Here is a 17714-nt window from a genome sequence, read left to right on the forward strand (position 1 = left end):
CCCGTGCTGTCAATCATTCAAGCTGCGTGCTCAGTGGGCGCGAGTCGAGATAACACACCGACCCAAAGACCCAGACCACCGCACTCAGCAAGGCGTCTGTCCGCCACTCTTCTTCTCGTCCGGTTACCGGGAGAGGCGCGGCTTGTTAGAGCCGCTGGGAGACGTCAACTGGTGAAGTGGCTGCAGCTCGTCTCCGCGTCACTCGACGGAGGAGCGGGTGAGAAGAGGCAGGATGTACCATGAAGAAACCGCAACCTTACAGAAGCCACGCTATGGAAGTAAGTTTGTTTTCTGGTGATTGTTTCGAGCTGACGGAGGTTTAGTGTTTTTTTTTGGTTTTTTTTCCTTAAATTTGTGTGTGTAGTTCTGGAGCTCAGGTGGCTGTTTTGATGAGCGACAGGTGGATCACGTGCACAAGGCTCCTTCACATGTTGTTGCCAGGCCCTTCAAATGAAGTCCGAAACTGCAGAAGCGTTTAGAGAAGTTATTCTACTGCGTGATCATCACAAGTTTATGCTCCACAGTTTGTTTTTTTTTCTTTCTTCTCAGTTTATTTGACAGTGGAGCTCAGCCTATCGGCTTGTCCACACATGAGGCGTTTTCTCACAGGTTAACTATTAACCGGCGTTCTGCTGCTGTTGAGAAACGTCCTTCTTAACTTTCAGCAGAACTTCAAGAATGTAACAGTTGACTGATATGACCCCCCCCCCCCCCCCAAAAAAAAAAAAGGATAAACACAATGTGTCTGACTCAGGGATTTCTTTAGATACCCTGTTACTGACTCAGGTGGGCAAAGTACAGCTCTGAAACTTGGATCATTAAACTTTATTGATCATCCGCTTGCTGCTGTGCCTTTCCAGACCTGTGTCTCCATAAAGCAATGATTGCTGCTAAAACTGAAGAGGGGAAAATTAAAGAGGGATACAAGTAGCCTGTGTTTAATTTGTGGTCATTTTGCAACCCAGCAGAAAGTTGTCCTGAAGTTGCCCCCCTGCATGGATGTTAACTTGCAAAATGCCTTTATGGGACCAAAGCAAAGCCACAGCCTGGAAATCATTTCACGACATGACACACTAACTCGGCCGTTATGGATGAGCTGAAAAGAAAAGTCTTCATTTGTAGATCAACAGGGACACCCCCCCCCCCCCCCCCCTCCCCTCATCCTCAACAGTTTAGTCAAACCCTGCAGCCACAGTCGGGATGAGTCATAACCGAGGCTCACGGCTGGTGATCCTGTGACACACAAAAGGCAATGGACCCATCCTGCTAGTTAAATATAACTCTGAGCGCAAGAGAGCAGACGGGCTCTTCCAGGAAGTGTGTGAGTGACTCAGTGGAGGTGGTGTGTGGTGGCTGCTCAAACCTCCCAACACGAGGATCCATGCGCCACATTTGCATCCATGTCACCTGCACAGCTGCTGCTGATCTGCAGCTGCACCGGCCGGACACTTTGCTCATGAGGATAGGAAACATTGCTCCCACGTGGCTGCACACTGGTGTATGTCTGAGTATGACTGTGTCTGGCCTCTGCCTCCACTCACGTGTGAGGATTGTATGTTGAGGCTTTGTGGGCGGATGTAGCTGCAGGTGGCTGACGAATAGACTGAATCTGAGTGCAGTTTTTTTTTTTTTTTTTTTTTTTTAATCTCAGAGTAGCCCCACGGACACTATGAGAAAAGTTTAATTTCGCTTTGTGAAGACGGCATTGTCGAACCCATGTATTGATTTACAGTTTGTTTTAATCCCTTTGGAATTATTTGAATAAGCAAGAGAGAAATCAGCATTTGGTGTGACCACTTTGCCTTCGAGACGGCACCAGCTCGTCTCGGCACACTTACCGTTGACAGGAAGTTGTTGAAATGAGCACTGATCTTCTGTGGATGTAGTTTGGTTCAGATGCTTCATGTGAGCTCACACACACTTGATTTTTTTTTCTTTTTCTTTTTTTTTTGTAAGGACCACACCATCACTCCCAGGACCCCTTAACTCTGAATCTTGCCAACTGCCTGCATGTTTCAGGTTGTTATTCTCTTCTGCAGAATGAATTCAGAGCCTTTAGGAGCCTTTGTTTTTTTACAGCACCCTGATTGATTATTCCACCTCCTCTCAGACATTAAGACTACTGTGTTTGGGCCACTCCATCAACAGGTTTATCTAATTAAATCTGCCCTCAGTAGAGGCAGAAATGCTGTCAGAATAGCTGACTCGGTTGTTTTCCTCCCTCAACTGTACGCCATCTCACTCAAAGTCCTCACAGATCAGAACTAAATCCTTCAATAAGGTTAGCTGGCGTGAAATATCAGCTCCTCGCATGTACTTGGTTGGTGAAGTGCGGCTCTCAAATGAAGCCCCCTGGGTCTAAGGTTGTCCTTTCACTCAGCCAGAAATAAAGACGTGATTGGATTAGCGTGTGGGTGAGGAGCGCTGGAGGCGGAGGAGATCTCATTAAGCTGCAGGTAAAGGTTAACTCTCAGCAGAAGTCACTTGTCAGGCGGACACTACAGTAAGACTGCCGGGACATGTTAATTTCCTCCCTCGTGCAAGGGTTCAGTGGGCCGTGTACTATAAGTAAACAAACCCCCTTATGAAGAAGAATGCATTCTCAGTCTTTCTGATTTTAGTTGTGATGCGTCGCACCTTTTTCTGTCTTAATGATGATATGTAGTTTCGCCTGCCCCCCGCCCCACAAAAAAAACCTCCCAAATGATTCAAGTTTTATGTACATTTAATTAATTACAGATGTAAAGTAGTCCAGTGTTCCTGTAATTTGATTGATTGTGTACTTTATGGACATGTGCTTCAAGCAGTATGACACGTCTTCAGGCTCAAATTTGGAGCGTGTAACCTCGCATTGCTCAACAGTACAGACTTTAATGAGTGAGCGATGTGTTTAGGTTGATCACCACCAATGACATGCCATATCTGCAAAGGAAGTAGATCTTGGTGATAAATTGTTACCAACTATATCCTATGCATATGACCTCCATCAAGTGATTTCACCCTCTCACAAGAACCATTTCAATCGAGTGCGTTCTTTTTATTTATTTTTTCATAAAACAATGGTATCGTCTGAAAAGTCTTCATGTTGCATGCGACCAGTGAAAGGAGGACTGTGCTGATGTGGCTCCAAGTCCCAGCGGGTGAATAAGCCCCGAAGAAACTGTTCTTTAATTAAAATAATGTGCTATTCAGAGCAAATGGTGTGGTAAATACAAAACACTGACGATGGTGATTTTATTTTTCCTCCCAGCACTTCAGGATGAACAGTGGCTGTCTGCAGAGGAGATCGACGAGAGGAGGCGGCAGAACATGGCCTACGAGTACCTGTGTCACCTGGAGGAGGCCAAACGGTAAAGTGGCAGTGGATGAAGGGGAGGTGGGGACAAACAAACCTCGAAGTGAAGCCTGACGAGACATGTCAACTGAAGGCAACCACTTTTACCCAACATTGTTTGGTGTGTAACCACTGGGTGTGTCCCCGCTGTCATTTCTCAGGGCTGTTTAATGTGCGATTACGGGACAGTTTGCGTCTTAGGTTTGTGTGTTTAATCGACGTCGTTGGAGGGTGTAGTTGTGGAGATGAAGTGATGCCGAGAACCGCGAATGCCGTGTGATGCGCGGGAGAACAAAGCAGCATGTGAGGAAACTGTCTGTGGTGTCTGAAACCAGATGACGGATAACGGGAGAAATAGCCTGCGTGCAAAACGATGACACAAAGCTGTAACAATCACAAGACGATGTGCGAATGAGGCGAGCAACATTTTTTCTGGTTAATCCTTTCAAACACATGTAAATGTGACAAAGAGTCCCCGTGATGTGCTTGAGCAAAGCTAAGACTAAACCACTTCCTGAGCAGGAAGTGTGATTCCCCCGTCTTTTCACTCACTGATTTTTGTATCAGCTCCACCCTGCCACTCAGATTAAGGCCCAGACTGAAATCTTCCTCCTCCTCAATTCATTGCTGCTAGTTTGGGCCAGGCGCTGAGTCGACCTGGGAGGAACAGCCTCTATATGTCGGCCTGATGTCTCCGGGTTGTTTGACAACTGAACTTGCACTTTGACTCAGTAAAGACAGTTTGAGGAGCTTATTTCACAGGATAGTGAAGGTTTACAAAGCCTGCTAATCTAAACTGAGCATGGGTTCAGGCATCATTCACAACCAGGCCACGCCTCCATCGTGACACTTCAGCGGTTTCATGATCTACTGGTAAACCTTTAGAGGAAGACCATCTGGGCTCCACCGGCGGTCTGGGGGGACAGGATCCTTTCGCAACATCGCGGTTCACCTTAAAATGACCGCATGCCACTTTCTCACTTTCACTTTTTTACTTCCTGTTATTCTCAGTTGTGAAGCCGGACCACTATTTTCCGTGAACTGTCACCCGAGATTAGGATTAAGACGACTGCTAATGAAGCTGTAGACCACAGAGAGTGTGAGATTAGGTGCTAGTCTCTGGAGTCATCAGGCTGCACTCATTACAACAAGACAACCACGAGTAAGCAGCTTTATGGGAACACGGATGCTGAAGAAATGTTTGAGGATTCTTATTTACCTTTAAAAAAAAAAACAACAACCAAAAAACAGTCCAGAAGAGTAAAGGGGTCAAAAATATCTGTTATGATTTCATGTGGGATAATCCATGAACTCAACCTGCTCAATCCCTGTATAGCTAGCTCTGTTCTTGGTTTATTCTGTGGCACTTGTCAAACAAGTAAGATAGAATCTAAAATGTTTCACAGGTGATTCATAAAAACATTGGAAGCAAAAAAGACACAAGTCCACACATTCCTAAGCATACCTGTATCTAGATGCAGAAAGTTATAGAAATATATGTAAAGACTGAGGCACACACAAAATATCTTGATGGAAAGAAGAAAAAAAAGCTAATAAAGGGTTGTCCAACTTTGCAGGCAGGGGTAGTAATGCAAGAATAAAGAAAAACAAAACGGAGGGAGACCGAAGGCTTTAGGCTGAAGTTAAACTTATTTTGCCTAGCCCTGACCTGACCCACGCCAGCGGGTGATTCTGGCCCCCCTGCTGACCTCCCATGCATGTTTTTGGACTGTACGATTAAAGATGAAACTCGTATTCAAGAATATGTCATATTGAGGAAAAAATATTTCCTTGCTGGAGCTGAAATCTTTTAATCTTCCAGATGACTTGATTATTAGTGGTTTTAATCACTTTTTGTCACACGGCTTGTTTTCAGCGGTGAACCCATTGGTTTTGTTAGCGACATCAAGCTCATTGGTAACAGATGGTTTTTTGTTCGTTACAACAGGAACTTGTAACAATCACGACTCAGTTTTTGTCCTTTGACGCGCAACCTTGACACTAAAGCTGTTACTGACCAGCCATTGTTTGACTGCAACATGTCATTATTGCTTATGGGAGTAAAACCGAGCACGACATGTGCCTTTTGTTTCACTTCCCTGTTCAGATCATTTTAGATCTGTCATTTACCTAAAGAAAAACCTGTTGCTCTCATTAATAACTTTCATTCTAACTTGGACAAACGCTCTCACATTTCCTCAAATTCTGTCATCGCATGCAGACCCACACAAGCCCGGCTCATGACCATCATGACCCGGCCACATGACGCAATCTCGCAACGGGCGCTCCGTGTTGACGGAGCTGAAAGCCAAGCAGGATACTTCACTGCTCATGTGTTGGGGTGAAATAAGATTTGTGCTCTGGTCCAGGAGGCTGTGTTTTGTTTAGCATGGTGTGTTGCAGTTTGCACAATAACAGGAAGGCCTTCTTTGGCTGGCTGTAAATGGCATTATGGGCCCGTCCTGCTGGAGGAGACGCGTTCTTCCTTTATTGTTCTGAGCACAGGAAGTGAAGTTTCATGGGTGAGCTGTGTCAGCCATGCAGAATGTTTCCTGACCATGTTTTCAAGCCACCAAGAGATTTATCTTTTTTTCTTTTGTTTTGTTGTAACCGGACTGTCATCCATACTTGCTCCCCGTTAACGTCACTTCTATAGAAGATGCAAGAATGAAGTGATGTGTTTGGGCTGTTTGCCTGAGTCACTAAGCTCTGATGTGTCCTGAGGTTTTTGAAAAAGCTTTGATGCATCGAGATCGAAACAAAATGCATTTATTCATAAGAGATTCACACTCAACAGGAATAATGGATCGATCGCATAATCATTTAACATGTGAAAGGACGTGCGCTATTCAAACTGGCGTACACTAAACAAGTTGGACTAAACGAGTTTGTTCGAAAAGCAGGACTCGGGACTGCTCCAAAATAAAGTCTGACGTGCTTCAATTGAAATTGGATTAAAATCTGAACAGACTGTACAGACCAAACACAGGACACGATGGGCTTCAGAAGTACCGGATCCTTGCAGCAGATCGTAATTGAAGTGCACAACAGAGGAGTTCCTGTAGTTGTTTTGAGAGCCTTTTATGACTTGATATGTCAGCGAGTTCTCAGCTAGTAAATGTGTGTGTATATATAGATATAATTAAATAAGCCTTTCTTGACACTGCAGGGAGCATTAGAATGAAAAATGGTCTAAATATGCTGCAAAACCACGGTGATGGCAGTGAATATGCACCTTTAAGCAGGCGTGTCTTTGGATGACAAGCAAAGGTGGTCAGCGAGTCGATGTTCCTGATGTTGGTAAAAAGTTCAGCAGGGCAACTCCTGGTGGTCAAGACGGGCTGGAGACACAGTGAAGCTGTAAAGATGGAGCAGGTCTGATCGGGGTGGAGGAGCGAGGTTGTAAATGACCCTTGATAATACAAAGGCGAATTTTGAAATTGATATGAGAAGCCAGTGAAGCTGCAGGACAGGTGGGAAGTCACTGATGGTGTCCTGGTGATGGCGCCTATCGCTCTCTCGACGACGACGCTGGTTGGTTCCGAGGTGGGGTGTGGAGAAGAATGCCATGGTACTGTAAAAGTGAAAGACGGGAAATAATTGTTATTCAGCTGGCCAAAGTGGGTGGATAAGGTGCTTTCTTTATTGTGGGTTTGAAACGGTACAGTGTTGTGTCACATGACACAAAGACTGTTTACCTGAGGAAAAATACAGGATGATGATGGTCATGGTAATAACGGAAAAGGTTGATAGAAATGGATTTGGTGCCTTTTAGGAGGGACTTGCATCCATCACTCTTGAGTTTGAGAAACTTGGACGGGAATCCTGATTTCCTGAGACTGTATTTGGAGAGTCCCAGAGGGAAGTTGGCAGAGTACAGGTTGGTTTGGTCGATCGACAGAGTTGGCTGTCCTTTATTACCTCGAGTTGCATAAACCCGCACACTTCACTGGGTTTGTGCCCAAGGTGCACGGAGTGTTTTGGTTGTCCTTTGTGTGCTGACACAAATTTTGCAGGCCTGGGACCTTTGAGCACCCACATGGAATTAATTAATCAAAACAAGGTGTCGCCTGCGCACATGTGGGAGTTGACACGTTCCAGTCATTAGACTTTGAGGAGGCTGGCAGTGAACAAGATGATCTGTTTGGCTGACCAGCTGCAGGGGCTGCGAGATAAAAACAGTGACCGGACTCTTGTTTATCATACTGATTAAGCATTGCTTTTTATAGTCATGGAGTGTGTTTGGGGTGTTTATTGTACTTCACATATAGACTGACTTTAGGAATACTACATGGACAGATGTTGTACTGAACTTGTATTCTCTGCATTAGGCGAGATACGATGTCTTGTATGTAAAACATATTCAATTTGCTATTTTTCTTTATTTTATAGGGACACTACTGGGGAAAAATGTATTGTTTTTTGACTTTTATTAGTCTCTTTACTAAATCCAGATGACTTTCTTTTGTTGACATTATTTCAATGAGTGTCTTACTGACTCTTAAATGTGAGATCAGTGGATGTCCAGTGATGTTTATTAAAACATAAAGTGTGCAGTAATCATAATTTATCTTCAAAATCTAGGCCGCTGAGGTGTTCGTTGGCTGCTTTAGCCAAACAACTGAGTCATTACACTCGACCTAAAAAAAAAAAATAGTCGTTAGTAGAAGAGCCACACAGTTGCATTTTGTATTTTTTTATTGTCGTCTTTAACAAGCAGGACTGAACTGTACCCATTGCAGTAAATGTGGTGTTACATTGAGGCAGAGAGATAATGTGTAACAGACTTCCAGACTGTGATGAGTCACTGTGCTCACAAATCATTCACTAGTTATTTGGAAAGGGTTTTTCCTAATATCTCTGGGAGTAGTCTGGCAAAACACACTGCAGCCCCGAAGCCACTATTAATCCTTTCTGGGGGAAATGACATCAGTTTAAATGAAGGTCGAGAAAAATGCAACATAAGCCCAAAAATTCTCTTTTGTTTAAAACGTTGACCTTTTGTTTAGAAGTATGAAGTCATCCCATGCTTGTCAATCCCACTTAGTTCTTTCACACATCATTTTCCTGCAAAAGTGAACTTGGACACCTTGACCGGTGTTTAGTTTTGTCGACATAAGAAAAGGGGTATGAGAGTGTCTTGATTTCTTTTTTACCTCTCACTGGCTGCTTGGCAAAGCACAAACTGCAAATGTGTCCACAGCCCCCTGCCTGAAGCATGCTGGGCTCAGTGTGGGTGTTGCCCTGTAACAATGCCCAGATCCTTCACACCAACAGACCACTTTGTTTCACTGTTTTCCCAAAACCCCTCCAGCCGAGTACAGCAACATTGACATTGAGAGCGATGGGAATGACGGACTTTTGCAGGTCTGAGAGTTGATACATCAACAAGAGTTAAATGACATTGAGGTTTTCATTCATTCATGGTCCGAGGTGATGCTTGCCTCCATTGTTCAGCAGTTTTGTTGCCGAAAAAGTATGTCTCAGATTGTGATCGTCATTCAATACCCGTAACTTTTAATATGACCCATGCCTTTGTGTGTCGTCGTTGGTTTGCCAGGAACTTTCGCTTGGCTCAGAGAAGTTCAGCAGGTGTAGGAAAAGCCAATATTGACCCGTTCACAACATGCATCAGCTAATATTCAGCTTGTGGACATCAAAAGAAACTGGAATAATAATAATTAATACATCCAAACTTTTTTTTTTTTTTTGTTTCTAGTGCTTAAAATGGAAAGTCATATGGAAATGTATCCGGCTGTGAACTCGTGCCAAGACAAACTTTGCAGATCAGTTGAGGCCCATGTAAACAAAGACTTTCTCAGCTGCTGTTTACCAACAGGGTGCCAGTGGAAATTGTACAACTGTTGGAGAAAGGCCAATGAGGTGAAAGGGTAGATGGGGTGCGATGGAGGCAGATGATTAACTGTGGCAACAAAGACGAGACCCCCTGAAGAAGTTCACGTCTTAATGTGCTTTTCTAAAGTTGTTTGAACACTTTCAGCTAGTTTTCTCCACCTGCTCCATACTCCCAGCTTAGAATTGATAATGAATTCTTACTCCTGAGGATAGTTTGGCTTGAAGAGATCCAACAGAAATCCTGCTTCACCTGAAACCTGTATTTCTGTCTTTTACAGGTGGATGGAAGCCTGCTTACAGGAGGAACTGCCTCCAACGACACAACTGGAGGAAAGTCTCAGGAACGGTGTTTATCTTGGCAAACTTGGCCATTTTTTTGCCCCCAAAACTGTGCCTTTGAAAAGGATCTACGACGGAGATCAGACCCGTTACAAGGTAAAGCTTCTCTTCTGCCACTGACCTTCTTTAAGGTAAATGTCCCAGTTGTGCTACATTTAGTTTGGTCAGATTACATCACAGCCGACAGGAAGACAATTTCCTGATCTGTCAGGCCTTTTCTCCGGCGGTTTAAAACATTTTCACACAGCGAAGTGGGAGGTCAGGGTTTGTGTCACACAATAACAAGCAGCTGCAGTAGAGGGAGGTTTGTTGCTTGACTTTACAGCATATCGGTCACCTTTCACATGCTGTAAACAATACCTGTCTGGCTACTCCGTGTCTAATATTAGTTATGGATGTTAATTTTGTGAAGTTCCTCTGTTTGTTTATTAGTTTTTTCCTTTGCATTTTCAGAGCACGGGGCTGCACTTCAGACACACTGACAACACGGTGCAGTGGGTCCGAGCCATGGAGTCAGTGGGCCTCCCCAAGGTAACACACTGCACAGCCGTCAAGTTACCGTCACCTGCTCCCTGTTTAGCAAATACGCATAGAAAAAAGGACTGGACCTAGTTAAAGAAACCCCAAATAAAAGGAAAATGCATCTATTCTGAATTTTAATCATTTTTCCCCCCATAATGTTATATTAGACAGTTTGTTTAGTTGTTGTCTTACAGTACTAATAGCAAATCACCTGACCAATGCATCTGTGCGAAATTCTCAGATGTACGGTTTAAATGACGCTGGATGCACTTTGACACATGAAGTTGGTTTTTAGTTTGCACATTATCTTCTGAATGATGTACTGTATGTTCCTGCACAGAAGCCCTCTTCATATGTATGACGCATGACGGCACATTTTGAACATTAATTTCTAATGCGGGTGTGGCAGATTTGACCAAACAGTTTAAACCTAATTACATAATTTACAAGATGACACAAAAGGCTTCAGTGAGGTTTATCCTGAGGATCACAGTTCAGTAAAATAGATACCCTACCTTTGCTTGTTTTGTTGCGTGTTGAGAAAGGCCAGAATGTGATATTTGATGATGTCGTTGAGAATTGTGATAACAATACGCTGTTGATGGCTTTGTGCCGTTTCTCTTTTCATTAATTTACACCCACTTAGATGAAGCAATGTTGTTGGTTTTTTTCTATCATTTATGCGTTTTCAGTTCTTACCAGCACTGTGTCAGAAGCACAGTGGCTTTTTCTATTTTTGGCTATTTTTCCTGAAATGTTTTGCATTTGACCGCTGCCCTGTTGTCACTATATGAACTAATTAGTCATTTGATTCAATGTGCAGCACTGACGGGAGTTAAATCCTGTTTTAAATGGAAATGTGATTACTATTTGAAAGATTTGAGTCCGACTTAAAATGTTTGCAGTTCTAATAGGATCATCATAATTTGAAATTGGGACGCTTTTTTTTTGTCAATTTAAGAGAAGAAACCTGAGGAGCAGGAAGTTCCTTTTGGTTTTTTGAGGATTCAAATCAATGACCTTCATATGTTCCGGGCCTGATTATGAGTCTCTCCTCTCAGTCTTTATGTGGGTTACAGACTTACTGACGCTGGTCATAACACGAAGAAAAAACCTTTTTAAATCACCCGCACATTTACGTTCTATCATGTTTGCTCTTTTAAAAGTTGACCAGGTTGATGTGGCTTCAGCTCTGTGCATACTTTACTGGTCTGTTTCACACCATTGAGTCTCGGATTGTTAAAGAAAACGCCTTGATTTGCCATGACAATCACTGTGAAGATCTTCATCATACCATTTTTATCATTAAAAAGGCGTCATGGACAAGCTGCTCTGCTTTTTACATGACATTTCACATCGTATATGTTTGTCCTTGTGTCTCCCCTGTCAACTTCTCCTACATCAAGTTGTCTCCTACAAAATGTGTAGAAAAACGAATGTAATGGACGGTGTACCTTTTTTCACATTGCTGCGGAATAGTGTCAAGATGCTGATGACAGAAGAGTGACTAAACATGACTTGTACCTGTTGTGTTTTCTACTCTCAGATATTTTATCCTGAGACCACTGATGTGTACGATCGCAAAAACATGCCCAGGGCGGTGTACTGCATACATGCACTGAGGTGAGACCGAAAGAATTTCACGCATGGTGATATAAAAAAAACATTTTTAAATTTTTATTTCACAGTCTGCATTGCATTTCTCTGACGGTAGAATTGTTCACCCGTCTCTCTTATTTTGTCGGTGCAGTGGCGGAATGCCCTGCTGCTTTTTCCTGAAGATGCCACAAACATAAACGTTTAGATCGAATTCACATTTTTGCAGTCTTTAAATAAAACAGCCTGCATATAATTCGAAATATTCAAAAGTTGATCGTTATATTGTTTAAGTACCAACCATGATAATGAGGCTTGAAAGGGATTACAAGGCCTTGTAGCAACCAGTAATGTTGTCATGATCAATATCGCAATACCGTCCAATAATGTCCTGATTTGGATCTGTTTCAATGTAATAAAACCCATAAAGTAATAACTTGCCAATAGTATAGTAAGATATGTGATCCGTTATCGGAATATCATTTTGCCACTGATGTAATATGACTGAAGTACTATTAGAAAATCCTTTAAAAAAAAATACTAATGCATAGGGCTGCGTTTCTTGGGATGAATCCATTGTTTCACAGGTTTTGTGGACTTTGCTTATGAACAATAGGTCATATTCATTTATAGAGGATACAAACTCTGCCACACTGTCAAATCATGGTTGTAAAAACAAAATCTTTAACTATTTTATTACATTATTAACAAGTTGTTATTGGCCAAAATTGGCACTTTATCTATTATTATTATTTGCAGATATTACAGTCATGTTATTGGTTGTTTCCCGCCACCAGAGAGGATAGAACACCTAATCCAAACCTCTTTTTTTTTTATTTATTTTTTTTTTAACAAATGCTTTATTGAGTAAGTGACACACAAGTGGTCACAATTGATAACCCACACATTTCTTACAAATTAACAAAAATATTGTTTTACATTTTCCAACAAGTGGAGCAGTTGCAAGAAACCACAGTCTTGGCTTAAGCAAAGCAGTGACATGACTTCTTACCCTTTTATGATTATAGTCCTACACCGTGGGTTTGGGTTGCATTTACAAGTTGACTGTAAAGCAATATACTCACTATTTTGGGGGGAAAGGTTTACACGTTTCCTCACACACCTTTCAGCCTTGTGAACAAACATGAATCTTATGCATTTAAACTACAGTCAGCAGAGCTGATCTACATGCACAATGTTCTCCACAGTTGGTAGTTTCAGTGCTAAACTCCCCACTTCAGGCGATCAACCCCCTGCCTACAGTTTCACTTTTCTGTAGAAAACTTTGTGGTGGTATATGTAATGTGGGTGGATGAGCTGAGCACACTTGACTCGTGCCTGCTCAGTTGAGCTGACTTGGAATGAATTAAAAGGAGATTTTTCTTTTTAAACTACATCTTATGTGAAACTGTGCTTCATGAGTGCTTATGTGAACCGGCTGAGTTGTTTTCTCTGCTGTGTTTTTGGTTCCGGTCCTCAGAGGGTCAACTTCCTTCCCTCCATATGCACACACGTGCTCTTCCTTCCTGCTCGTCCAGCTAAAGTCCCACAAGGTTCCAGTAAATAGTTTGCTTCCCTGGGCAGCTCTGGAAGCCTCGGGACACTCACTGTGGTGGGGAAAAAAAAAAAAAAAAAGGAATCTCACTAATGTACTTTTTAAAAGTTAGAAACTCCACTGAAGTGCTAAACATGTAACAATGACTGTTTTGTCTTAAGGGAGCAGGAAATATTGAGAATATATTTAGCGGATCGACTTTGTGGATAGAGGCGGTTGCTCCAAGCCAGTCAGCTGATTGTCTGTAACCACTGTGACTTGCCATCAGCCACCTTCATTACTCTCAGTCAGATGTTTCTGTGTACATATCTGACAGCAGATCAGCTGCCTGTATGTTTAGACAGATTTGAGATGACCCCCCCCCCCCCCCCCCCCCGTGACCAAAAGGACAAAGCATATCTCATGTTGACACAAACATGGTGGCCAAAGGGCAAAACAACCACCAGCTACTCGATTCCTCAGTTCAGAGCTGTGCGGATGAGAGAGCTGCCTTAAATATCTATAATTCATTATCGGGTGCCTGCAGCAGGATTAAAGTTTGATGAAGTTTCCAGCCGCCCACCTGCCTGTTGAATTCTTTGCCATGTTGTGGACTGCTGCAATGTCATGCTTCACTGAAATCTGAACCAACACTACCCTCATCTGGTGTCGCTGTGCCACCACAGACAGGCTCAATACTGAATCAATTTTAAATACAAAAAATAAAAACATATAGATGATTAATTGCAACTTTTATGAAAAACTGAGCCATCTCTCCATTATATTCAAATAAATCACTATTTATGAAATTAAAAAAACTGCAATTAGGAGACACTCACATTTATCACTTTAGTTTGCTTTAGGCATCATTGGCAGTGAAAGTAGATTTGTCTACATTGAATTAACTCTAGTTTCCTTCAAGACACTTTTAGTTTAATTCATTCATGCGCTTATTGAGGGCTGATGCTCCAGACAGTGGATATATTCGAACCATACGTGATGACGTTGATAAAATGTTCTTTAAAGTGTCACATTTGTCACCAAACTGTAAAGAAAGTGTTGCCCAATAGCTATTTTATGAAAGTGACTGCACAAAGCCTAGAGACTTAGAAGTTGATTGTATTTTTTTTCTTCTTCTTTTATCATTATTGGTTGATCATAGTTTTACAGGGTTTGAAACTTCCCGTTGCTTCATCGACGTGTAAACGTATACTATGTATTTTCACGACTGTTACAATCTGCCTGCTCTATTTCAGCCTGTACTTGCACAAACTGGGGATCGCACCACAGATTCAAGACCTGCTGGGCAAACTGGTTTTTACAGGTAAAACACCTCGACATAACGACCACCTTATACTGAGCCCCACCAAACTACGACTCAGGTCAATAGCTGTTCGTCTGGATGGATGTGTGTTTGCCTCACTGCAATCTACAGGCAAATTAAACAATTTCCGCATATATATCTTCGTTTTAAAATACTGTTTTATTGAGATTTTTGACTTTCCAGTGCTGCTCGTGGTTTCAAAACTACAAGGAAGATCCAGCTTGTTTCTGCAGCTTTCTTTGACCCAGGGGTTCTTATAGTGTGGGAGGATAATTATCATCACAATGTGATACTGTAAAATTATTCAGTGTATTTGTACTTTAAACATCTGGTGTCTTTGTAAAACAAATGTGTTTAAAATTCTATTTATTGATTTTAGTTGTGCCAAACGTGGATTAAAACAACTAAAAGAGAATGGAGCAATATATTCTATGCAGTTATGATTTAAGCAATAATGTCTGTAACTGACATAGATTTGTTTTCCAGAGGAGGAGATCAATAACATGAGGAGTGAACTGGACAAGTACGGCATTCAGATGCCAGCTTTCAGTAAAATTGGTGGTATCCTGGCAAACGAGCTGTCAGTGGATGAAGCCGCCCGTGAGTTTTATGACCCGTGAACTTTTATCACCAGAAACATGAGACATCATAACTGATGGAGTCGAGTAATTTTGTGTAAATGTTTGTTCACGCTCTTATTTCAGTGCACGCAGCTGTGATTGCCATCAATGAAGCGATCGACAAAGGTCAGGCCTCGGTCACAATGGGACTCCTGAACAATCCTAATGCAATGCTGACGAACCTCCAGGGAGCTCTGGCCCAAGAATACCAGGACAAACTGAGCCAGACCAAAGCCGGCAAGTGGGATCAATCCTCAGGAAGGGTGAGAAGTCTCCAAAGTATTTCAATTAAGATGCAAAGTAACTCGGGGGGGGGGTGTAACTGGAGATTGCTGTGTCACAAAGTAAGCCTGGGGGTGCACACAGTCCAATGTGATCTCAGTTTGGGTCGCAGCAGTAAAAAGATAATAACCTAGAAATATTAACATCACAGTTTTTTGTTTTTTTGTTTGCCTTCAGCGTGAAAGTTTTCTTATGAAATAACCCTCAAAGAATGACTTTGATACGGTTATTATTTGACTAACTATAACTTAACTAGCTTTAACTGCTGAATCACTGATCGGCTTGGAGCCATTCAGGTCTCGGTTTTGCCGCCTGACATTTACTTTTATGGAAATAGTGGAATCTCCAGTTGAAAAAACAAAAGCTACTTTTATTGACAAAGTCCTGCTTGTGTTGTCTTTGTTATTTTTAGTCTCTGTCAGGTCATCCTGTTTCACTGGATGAACTGTCTTGCGGCCTTTTTTCACCGATGTGTGACCCGTCTTTCTTCCCAACAGGCACTGAGACAGACATTTTATCTGTAGACTGCGTTTGCTGATTTGTTCAATAATTATTTTACATTTATCGGGTTCCAGTAAACAAATAAGGGTAATTAATTACATTGTCGTCACATTATACAATCATGGTGCAGGAAGAATCTTTTCAGTTAAAAAAGCCATTTTGACAGAAGAGAGGTTTGCACTGCTAAAAGCTTGCTTTTGGTACTGTTAGAGATTTTTTATTTACATTTAACTCATTTCATGACAAGGCAGATCGGCCATTTTGACTCTTTGCAGCTGCCCGCACCATAAATACACTTGTAATTGGGACTGGCATTGGACCTCCGTAAAAGCAATTGGAACTGGTGCAACTAGAAAAAGAAAACTAATTGGAAAAGTTAAATACTTAGTGTGTCCAATTGGCTAATAAAATGGAAAAAAAATTGTCGTTGGGAATTTTGTTTTGTAAAATTTGAGTAGTGTTTTTTTAAAAAAAAAATTATGCCAGTTTAATATGACTCTCACAACAATAATGTAGAGGGCTACAGACAGTTTAATGATGTTGATATAAACCAACATGAATTGGTCATCGGAAATGCCATCTTTCTTCAAATCATTGGTATTTGGAAAAGAGGAATTCTTTTCTGAGTTCACTGTGAAATTCCACAAGTTTGTCTTTGCCAGTAGACTGCTGGACTTCATTCAAACCAGCACCAGTGTGCGTTTTCAAGTACATAGAAGCTTTCTTTCTGAGTGGGCGCGATCTGTTTGATGCCAGGGTGCAAATGACGACATTCACACTCCTGAGCTGCACTCGCACAATAATCACTTATTCAACCAGAACACACATTTACAAGTGTGAACAGCCTCTCAGTTGGTGTGGGTCACCTTGGCAGTGTGGGTGACAATGACGTGTGTGAGAGAGTGTTAACCACCGAAAAGTTTTGATGTCGGCCTTAAAGCACCACCACTGAACACATTTGTCTCTACTGACTTTTATTTTGAGACTTGGGAATCCTTTTCACTTTGTGTACACACACCACGCTGAAGTTATTGTCACAGGGAGCTCAAACTAACACCAGCTGACACTGTGAGAGAGGAAGGATTCATCTGGGACAGGTTTCTTGTTTATCACGGGACACCGAGACAGTGTTCAGTCATGTACTGTCCTCAATTATCCTGATGAACATGTCTTGGGTAATGTGAGGAAACCAACCCCAAGTAAATAGTGAAAATGAATGATGTCATCCCATCTTAAGCCGTTTGTTTTTCGTGACCGCTCAGTGTTGCACCGACCGCTACATAGACAGTAGAGGACTCTGCTCCGAGCTCTGAAAGGGCATTTCTCACTGACAGGCCATGCCAGCACATTCCAGCAGCTGCAGTGTCAGCTGTATTTATCAGACAACATCCGGTGTGTGCCGCCCCCCCACCCCCCCCATCCTCTTTACAGTCACTGTTCGAGTTGACTGGTGGTCTGAGATCTGTGAAATGTACATGTGTACTATGTCATTGAATGTTCCCGATTGATATTGATGCAAAGAACAAACCTAAAGCTCATTCAAATTGAGTTTCATTGAATGGTTACTTGTATATTTTTTTTTTAATCTCTTCATCAGCGTTCGTCAATTGCCACTGAAGAGAGAGATGTTTATGAGGAGCTGCTGACTCAGAAGGAAATCCAGAGCTGCATTAATATTGTCAACCGTAAGGACACAACATTTCCATATACATCGAGCAAACACACCATTTGAAATGAAACCGAACAGGCTTTTCAACGGTTTAAGATTTATTGCCAAAATACCAATAAAAATACTTTTTGAACTAT

At 42.1% G+C, this 17714-nt stretch overlaps 1 protein-coding gene across 1 annotated transcript in view; it reads left to right on the top strand.

Annotated features, from left to right (window-relative positions):
• Positions 1 to 17714, top strand: part of iqgap2 (IQ motif containing GTPase activating protein 2) — a 34810-nt gene continuing 17096 nt past the window's right edge. Inside the window, exons 1-9 of the mRNA XM_080467769.1 lie at positions 1 to 278; positions 3251 to 3350; positions 9469 to 9625; positions 9983 to 10060; positions 11598 to 11674; positions 14438 to 14505; positions 14992 to 15105; positions 15210 to 15388; positions 17506 to 17593. Of these exons, the coding sequence (XP_080323895.1) occupies positions 233 to 278; positions 3251 to 3350; positions 9469 to 9625; positions 9983 to 10060; positions 11598 to 11674; positions 14438 to 14505; positions 14992 to 15105; positions 15210 to 15388; positions 17506 to 17593 (907 nt within the window). The 5' untranslated portion in view covers positions 1 to 232. The remainder of the gene's footprint in view (positions 279 to 3250; positions 3351 to 9468; positions 9626 to 9982; positions 10061 to 11597; positions 11675 to 14437; positions 14506 to 14991; positions 15106 to 15209; positions 15389 to 17505; positions 17594 to 17714) is intronic.

This window comes from Lipophrys pholis, assembly GCF_963383615.2.
Source record: "Lipophrys pholis genome assembly, chromosome: 7".
Lineage (NCBI taxonomy): Eukaryota > Metazoa > Chordata > Actinopteri > Blenniiformes > Blenniidae > Lipophrys > Lipophrys pholis.